At 39.5% G+C, this 9,106-nt stretch overlaps 1 protein-coding gene across 1 annotated transcript in view; it reads right to left on the reverse strand.

Annotated features, from left to right (window-relative positions):
• Nucleotides 1–6,836: 6,836 nt before the first annotated feature.
• LOC104159943 (neural cell adhesion molecule L1-like protein) overlaps nt 6,837–9,106 on the reverse strand; it is a gene marked incomplete at its 5' end in the record, with an annotated part of 16,678 nt that continues 14,408 nt past the window's right edge. The window contains one exon of the mRNA XM_009697972.1: nt 6,837–7,427. Coding sequence (XP_009696274.1) covers nt 7,211–7,427 — 217 coding nt within the window. The remainder of the gene's footprint in view (nt 7,428–9,106) is intronic.

Consider the following 9,106-nt stretch of genomic DNA (forward strand, 5'->3'; position numbering starts at 1 on the left):
CGCTGTGGGGGCAGGCAGTGGGGCAGGGTGGGTTTTTTTTACAGAAATACCCATTTCTCCAGGCAGGGATTGGGTGGGACAGCTCTTCTGTGCAGGTTTAGGCACATCAAATGGGGATGTGGCCTCAGCAAGGCCACCATGGCCTCGAGCATGGCAAAAACAATGCACAGGTCTTGTTAAATATGGCTTATAAATCTGCAGAGCTTACATGTTTCCAACGAGTGAGACTGCTGGTATTTCCCACTGGGTGACTGACTGACTTCTCTGCATTTCAAGCTTATTAACAGAGGGTAAAAGTCCAAAAGCGATGACATTTCATTGTAATACTGAAGGACAGAATGAAATGTTTGAACATTAGAAGTACTGCTCTGCCCTCAAAATAGTGCCAATAATGCCAACTTGGTATTAAAAGCAAAATATCAAATAAAAGTATATTGGTCCCATACTTTCTTGTTAAACTTTTGCCTGGGGATTTGTTGGCTGGGTGTCAGCAGAGGTTGTGGGATGCGGCAAGCTGGGATCTGCAGCCCACACGCCTAACGATGGCAGCAGCATCTTTATTCTCAGTCCACTGAAGCACATGATTGTAAGACTTTTTCCTTTCCATTATGTTATTGAGAAAAGTGTAAATCTCATTATTCCAGAATATGAATAATAATAAAAAAACTTGGGATGTCCTTGCTGCCTTCCTGAAAGGTGAATGCTAGTTAGCACAGTTCTACTTGTTTCTGCATTTGCACTGAATGTATTCAAGTGTTTTTGCAGGTGAAGAATGCATTTAAAAAGTCCTGAAACCTTCTCGCTAAAGTGAAGTAGCTAAAAACATGAGGGAAAAAAAATGTACAAAAGCATTTCTTTCACCGAATGAAATACTCCTAGCATAGCATAGAAACCATACCAGGGTTGGAAGCCAGGGATTATTCTCTGTGCGAGCTATTTGTCTCACACTTCAGCACTGCTTAGGTCTTTCAAATTTCTGTTAAATATCTATTTTTAAAAAAAAAAAAAAAAAAAGCACAACAGATTTTGCAGCAATATCAGCTGCCATGGATTTGTCTGCTGATTTTTAATGAGCCCTCAGTAGTGGCAGTTTTGCTGTTTCGGGCATCAGCTGGGTGTACCTGCGTGCATCGCCCAGGTCCTACCTGATTAACCTTTCTCCATGGGCAGGCAGAGAAGAATTACAGAAATCATGTAACGCTGAATATGGGGCTGGGGGAAGACAAGATGACCATTTTAATACTCAGTAACAAAAGAACCAAGGTATTTTGCTCTTTTCCTATTTTCTTTTGTAAGAAAAAGAATATTTATTATATTTCTATATAATGAATATATAGAGATTTCAGAGTTTGAGTGTAAGTGGAGTTTTCCCTAACTAAGGAGTAAGAATAAAAGATTGAGTATTAGTGGGTTTCTAGGTGCTGGGTTATTTATAAAATCACCATTATTCTGGTGATCTGTAATGAAGAGGAGTACAAATTCACCCTGCTAATCTTTATAGCTGTATTGTACCACGTATAAATATCAGCTCCTTTCACCTCTGTTCATGCCTGGTATGTTGAGCTTTTGTCTTCCATTTCATGGTTAAGTGTATTTTAATACTGGATAATGTTATTTTTGCGGGTATTTCACATGCCACTTAGCTCAAAGCTCAGTGTGCTTGGGAGGTTATGTGATGTTAACCAACACAGAGTATATAAAGCATGTTAGAGATGCTAACATTATATAGGACGATAGTTTGATCCAGGAGATGATCATACCATGAAATAAATGAGGCATTTGAATTCAGGGTGTTTGCAGTTCAGGTTCATCCCTGCTTTGGTGTAGATCATATCTAGACGGTTGTTTGTCCATAGGGTCCGGCAGTCCCAACAAAAGCCAAGGGCAGCTTGACTTTGGTGCGGGGCCAGGAAAACCACAGGAAAACCACAGGAAAACCACAGACCACAAATGACAATTAAAACAGATTCCCAGCAAAGAAATAGTATCAGGAGAAAAAAAAAAAAAAACAACAAACAAAAACACAAAACCAAACCAAAGAGAAACGTGCTGATTACAGCTAAGGCTTTTGAAGATTACATCAAGTCAAACTTTTATTAGCAAAGTTGTGTTTCATGTAAAATGAAAATATCTTTTAAAACCATACGTGCACATATGCATGATACAAACAGCAACTACAGTACAACACATCTCTCTAAACTTTAATAAATGCACACTAACATTTAGCTCAAAAAGTAACATTGTAACAGTAACACCACATTTGCTTTGATCTTTTCTCAGGAAATTACAAAGTATCTTATTTAAAGTAATAATAATAATAATAGTAGTAATAAAAAACGAAACAGACAGTACGCTTTGGCTCAAACCCACCTACTGGTTCCTGCCTGAAAACTGAACAAATCAGTGCAGATCACTCCAGACTTTTACATGAAAGACAGAGAGCTGCAATGTAAACATGTTCTGGTACCCCAACATGGTTTATATGCCTCATTTTCAAATACTAAACATTAACAGAGATGCAGCTGAGGGCTTGATCCATTGTCAAACAAAGGAAATTCTCTTGCATGAAGAACTTCCTTTCTTTATATCTGTTCTTACAGGTACGTAAAATAATCTAGATGTACCACTCATCTGCAAAATAATGACTATAAAAAATTATGATGAGATTTCCTTTCAGAAGCACGCAAGGATCAGCAAATGCTATTCTAACTTTAGTTTACAAAACTGCATGTGGAATTACTGTTAAAAAACCCCACCTTTTTATATAGAAAGATTGTGCTAGTATTTGTTTTAATCTCCAAAATAATACCGGCCTGAAAACTTTTATTAAAACCTCTCATGCATAAGATCTGATCCATTCAGTCAATGGAAGTAGTTATCAGAAAAAGAGCTACTCATTAAAATTTGTGTAATAAGAACACAACAGAACAAATATCATAAATCATTAAATGATATGCTAATCAGATCCATTTAAAACTTGAGTTACAAAAAAGGTTTTTTTAATTTATTATACATACACACACATTTTTATCCAGAGGGGAAAGTCATTTTCTGATTTGGTTCCTAATTCCTAAAGATCCAGCCCCAGAAGGGCTTCAATACCCAGTCCTGTACCGTTAGCCTTGCTGAAGGGCAGAGACTGGGTCCTCAAATTTTGCCAGAGAATGAAGCTAGGGCCATGCCCACAAATTCTTGATTGTACAACGACTTTTTTTTTTAATAAAAACTTAGGTCTGAGATTACAATCCATACCAAATCAATAGTACAGCTCACTTGCACGGGAGGTAGCACACAGAGGGGTTTTTTCCCATTAGTTAGGAAGAGCTGATTTTATTTGCTTAATCTTACGCACAGTCAAAACTGCACAACTTTTTGAGAAACCTCCATCCCTCTCCTGTTCCACGGGAGGCTTCTTAAATCCACAAGCCAGGATTCCTGGGGCCAGGGAAATGTCGCCTCCTTGCTGGATGAAATCGCACCCCAGGTTGACCAAGATATCAAATCTGAAAGTGTCATTTCCCCTCTCACACCGTTACTGCCAGCAAAACGGAATGGTGTATCGGACCCACATGTAACCAAACTAACATCCGTGGCACAGGGTAATTAATAATTCTCTATCCAGCATGGTCTGCATCCTCCCACGGCTGGCCGTCCCTGACTCCCTCCTCTCAGCAGGCAGTCTGAAATTCCCTGCTAGGTATTAATTCATAAAATCATCACAGATTTCCATCAACTAATTTTAATAAACACTCCTGGCCAAAGTAAAAAAGAAAAGAAAAGAAAAGAAAAAGTTATTGGATTTAATGTACTCTTTCAGAACTGCAGTACTGTTGGTGATACTTTTTATTCAGCCTACATGGCCACACTTCCTCTCATCTGTAACAGATTTCCCTAGAAAAAAATGCAGCCCATCTCCTGGCAATGACAAAGAACGGCTCAGGAAAATCTAAGCTTGCTCTGTTAGTTTACTTTCAAAAGCAAATCTCTAAAAATCCATTAGTGTCCTGCACTTTCCAAGGTACGCTGTATGAGTCGTACCCTTACAATAGAAAATAAAACCCCAACGGGGGGTGGGGGGGGAAAGGAAAAAAAATGATTGGGAAAGAGAAAAAAGCTCAGGTGAGTGAGATTCCCCAGGAGTTTAGCCATTTGTTTAATATTCATTGGGCATATTCCTCAAAAGTCAGTGCGCTCTGTTCAACTTCCGTGGCACATCTTTTTTGTCACTGTATGATTTTTAGGCCCTGAGGCATCATGAAACACCAACATTAAGATTTAAGGATCTGAATTAAAAATTTAATGGAAAAAGCACTCATACCGGCACAGATGAGTAGCACATCACAGGAATGTCATAAACATCTCTTAGCAGCAACAGAGCAAGTGATAGCACAGGGGATTTATATTCATTATTCGATAATTTGACACTCACTAATATGATTTGAAATTTGTGTCTGTTTAACATAGGCATTTTCTGGGACAAGGAGTCTAGTTGATCTGCAGTGACCCAAAGTATGAGAAAACGAACAACTGGGATTGCGGCAGGGTCACATCCAGCCTCGCCCACGCGTGTCTTCGCCCACGTGTGTCTGCCCAAAGCTCTGCCCTGGTTAGTGACCCCGCAGCCGGGAGAGCTCTGCCGGGCTCCGGCACAGCCCCCCCCAGCCCTCCACCCAGGGGGGGTTAGCAAGGCTTTGGGGGAGCCCACCCCAATTTTCTTCCCTAATTTTGTTCCTATTTCAAAGACCCTTGATCATGTGCTAGTGCGGATGATTCCTAAAGGAAGTGTCTGCCCAAAGCTCTGCCCTGGTTAGTGACCCCGCAGCCGGGAGAGCTCTGCCGGGCTCCGGCACAGCCCCCCCCAGCCCTCCACCCAGGGGGGGTTAGCAAGGCTTTGGGGGAGCCCACCCCAATTTTCTTCCCTAATTTTGTTCCTATTTCAAAGACCCTTGATCATGTGCTAGTGCGGATGATTCCTAAAGGAAATACATTAAAAACAGTCCGAAGCTTGCAACAGAGGTTGTCACAAGCCTCATCAGTTCTTAGGCTTTATCTGGTTTGGGCTGCAGCAGACAAGAGTCAGCAGATAAAGATCCTGGTGGGAAATTTCTCTGTTGACTGAAATGACTCTGATGCTGATTTTCACATTTATCCAATTATGCACTCCCTTCTTTTCGAAATGAAGGTTCTTTCCAAAATGAAAATGACTCTGAACTTTTTCAGGATTTGGCTTGAGTGAAATACAGAAAATAAAACTGTATAAATAATACAAAGTGAATGACCTGGGTCACGGACATGGAGTGGGGTGATTTTTGACTCCCAGCAGAATTCCACTCATCCTTTTATACTCATACACACGACACCACTGAGGGTTTCAGGCTGGCTGTTTGGGGTTTGCTTTTCCTAAAGAGAGGCTATATGAAAGGCCTTTACAAGCTAAAATTAAAAAAAAAAAAGAAAAAAAAAAAGAGGAACAGATATGCAGAAGCATCAAGCACCAAAGGCCACTTACTGCTTTCAGAAGTGGATGAGGGCTGGGGAGGAGCCCAAGCGTAAGGTGAGCTGTGTGCCAACCACCGCCTTTCTACTGGTAAGGACCTGCATTTCTGTGGGCAACTAACGGGTCTTAATTGTAGCCGTTACGGGAAACTCATAACCACGTCAGTAATTCTCGCTTCCTCTCTTTCTTCCATTGAAGCAATAGAGACCATGAAGGAGCCATTGGGGATATTTGCCTAATTACTATCATGATGCAGAACGGCTTTTAGGATCTGTTCCTCCTGCCGTAACTGTTTAAAAAAATATTATAATTGAAGTGACAGTCATTTGTAAGTGCAAGAAGAAATGAAGCCATATTGATACTCTACTCAAATAAGCGTATTCAAAAATACAAATGCTTTTAAAGAAATTCAGGAGATTCCAATATAAAAAGACCAAAAAAATGTGCTGTACAGCTTTGCTGAGTTAGTGTTGGAAAGGCAAAGAAAAGAATCAGATTTAAACTAGCATTCAGTAAACAAAATACAAAAGAAACTATACCATAATATTTTCTCTTTGCTTTCGCTTTTGTTTATTTAACAATGAATAGCTTGAAAATAAATGGTCTCTGGAAAGTCAGGTAGGTCTATTTTATGTGATACTAGAAAGGTGTGACATTTATATGACTGGTATACACACAACTCCTTCTGAAAACTAGTTTTGCTGGTCTAAACTCATATTGAGAAGCAATCCTACTCATTCCTACACAGCTATACAGACTCATGCTACCAACATATCTCATTTCAAAATAATTTCCACTTGTGTCAATATTAATATCATATGTACAACGTCTCCATGAAATGTATGCTAGCGCACAAATATACAGATATGAGACAGACAACAAGCATTTTGCTTAGAAATGCAGCTTGCAGAGACTCGGGAAAAGAAATTAAAATACTTCCTAATGATGGTGGATGGGAACCCTGTTTTGCCTTGCCACAGGAAAGATACTGCAGCTTAACTTATTTAAGGAAATAGTGCCAGCTACTGGACAGAACATTCATCCCCAAGGCCAGAGCTCTGTCTTTTGAGAGCAAATTTTGTGTGGATAAAGTTGCATCTCTAAGTATTAGTAATTGCAGTCAGCTGTAACCACTAAAATAATTTTAGAGTATCGTAAGCAAAGGAGTTGATCTCTTTATGAAAAATGATACAATATATAGAATATATTTCTCCAGTATTTTAAATTATAATTTTTCTCAGTCGGAGGCATTGTGTCACTTTGCAGAGTAACCTGTTGGTTTTGTTTAATTTTCTTGTTGTGTTATAATATCTACAATGCCGAGGTCACCGTACGTGAGGGAATACTACATATAAATGTACGTACAAAGTGACAACAGCCACACAGGAAAAAAAAAATACTATACAGAGAAACATATTCCAAACCTAAAAATAGCAGTTAAGTATACAGATGTAACAGTGAGAAATTCTGGTTTGGTAAGACTAAGACATTTTGTACAGTAAAGAATTATTTGTTTTGTTTTAATTAGAAGAAAACACCTAGAAATTAGGATGGAAAATCATCTTTTAGTGGCAGTGACTTATTTTTGTATTACCTGGATGTCAGGTTCCTGACTGGCTGAATTGGCAACCTGCTTCCAATCACATGTGGTAACTGTGGAGTACTAATCAAGATAAATAGCACAATTAAACACAAATCATTCTGGCTAATATTTCAGGCGTGGAGAGGAAAAGTTGCCGTAGAACTCCCAGTGCTTTCCACTGATCCTTTTTCCTTAGATCCAGAATAAGCTCCAATAAATGAACCATCTTCATTGAACATCCCATGCTCCCCTTCTCCATAATCTACCAGACTATCAGCACTTTCAGTGGCTTTAATGTCCCCGTTAATTGACTGGAGGCTGCCTTTCAGCGGCTTTTCATCGCTGTCACTACAAAACAAAGAAATGCCTTTCCAAAAATCTAGCTTTTAATTGCAAGCATGGAAAGTGCTCTTTTATTGTGAAAGAAAGCAGCAGGAGGGAAGAGCGAGGGAAACATTTCTGTGTGGGTTGTACATTGAGAATGATCTGACCCCGTGCAGTCTGCTTGGCCTGATGCACCTCAAACAGGTCATGGACACTGACCCGACCTCCCCACACACACGATTTTGTCATCGCTACAACAGAATTGGTTAAAAAGCCAAACATCAATAAAACCGCACGTGAGTTTTGGCTTTTTCCCTTTTTGCCTTGGACAGATGGAAGAATGGACCAAAAAGTGAAAAGGAAAGAAAAGCAAATGCTGGAAAGGCTTTGAGGGATCCGTTCCAGTGATCAGTGCCTTGGACAAATAGAAGAATGGACAAAAAGTGAAAAGGAAAGAAAAGCAAATGCTGGAAAGGCTTTGAGGGATCCGTTCCAGTGATCAGTGCTGCTGTCAAGTCTTCGGCACCTTACCGAAAGAGACCGTTTCATTTTATAAAAGAGTGGGCAATATTCAGGGCCTATCCAATTCATTTTTCTTTTGAGGTGGGTGGGCGAACTGATGTAAAGATGTGGGGTGAGGCATCAGCTGTAGGTTGTATCGCACTGCTTTGTGAGCATTTGTTTGATTTTAGGTGACCAACAAAGGGGCTTTTTCCCCTTTTTTCATTTGCTCTGCTGTTATCTTATCTTACTGTAACTCATGGAGTTTCTCTCTGCTAAAGGGGAGGAAGAGGGAAAAACAAAAGCAGAATCAGAATGTCTGCATCTGCTCATACACAGTCTACGTTCAATGGCAATTTCAAGAAAAAGGATAGACCCACCACCAAAATTCAGGAAAAAAAAGGAAATTCCATTGGCCTTTCCTCCTAATGGCACCGCAGAGGAAGAACCAAAGCAGCCTGACTTCCCCTGGCTGAATACGACACTTGGGGGGATTGGGAACATAGAAAAGATTACCAAAAAATCAAATTACACCCCCAAATTAGGTACATAATCATTCAATTACAGCCTTTGCTGATGCCAACTCAGTGTCAAAACTTTGGTAATATTTACCTCTTCATCATATAATCAATAACGTGCATAATCAATACGGTAAAAATATTTGCTACTTTTCTGCACATGGCACTTCTATTTGTAAAAAAGACAAGTTTGGAGTTTGGGGGGAAAGGAGGGGTTCAAAGTTATTAACCTCAGGACTTTCTTACCTTTCTAAATATTTGTCCCATTAGAAAGCATTAAAAATTAAATAAAGATGAAATTATGCAGAAAAAAAAAACCTATTCCAGTACAAATAATGTAGTATATATAAGTGGGATTTCAACAGAAATCTTATGCCCTTAAGGCCAGCGACACCAGTTTTCCAGCATGGTTCTCATAATGATGTATTTTTCTTTATACCACAGTTACGTAATATTGTAAGCTTTAGTTATTTTAAAGCAGCCAAAGTGATTATTTCAGTTCTCCTACAGAGACTTCTGTAGGGAGGTTTGTTTGTGTTTTTGCCATCTCTTACTGTATTTCAAACTTTTCTTTGTTTTCTTCCACAAAACGAACATTCCCCACATTACATGATTTGGGCCTGACTGGGTTTCAGAAACCCACTGAAGACACAGAAGTCCTTCTATTGACTTCAATGGACATTA

The sequence above is a fragment of the Cariama cristata genome, unplaced genomic scaffold (assembly GCF_000690535.1).
Source record: "Cariama cristata isolate BGI_N322 unplaced genomic scaffold, ASM69053v1 scaffold33273, whole genome shotgun sequence".
Taxonomy (NCBI): domain Eukaryota; kingdom Metazoa; phylum Chordata; class Aves; order Cariamiformes; family Cariamidae; genus Cariama; species Cariama cristata.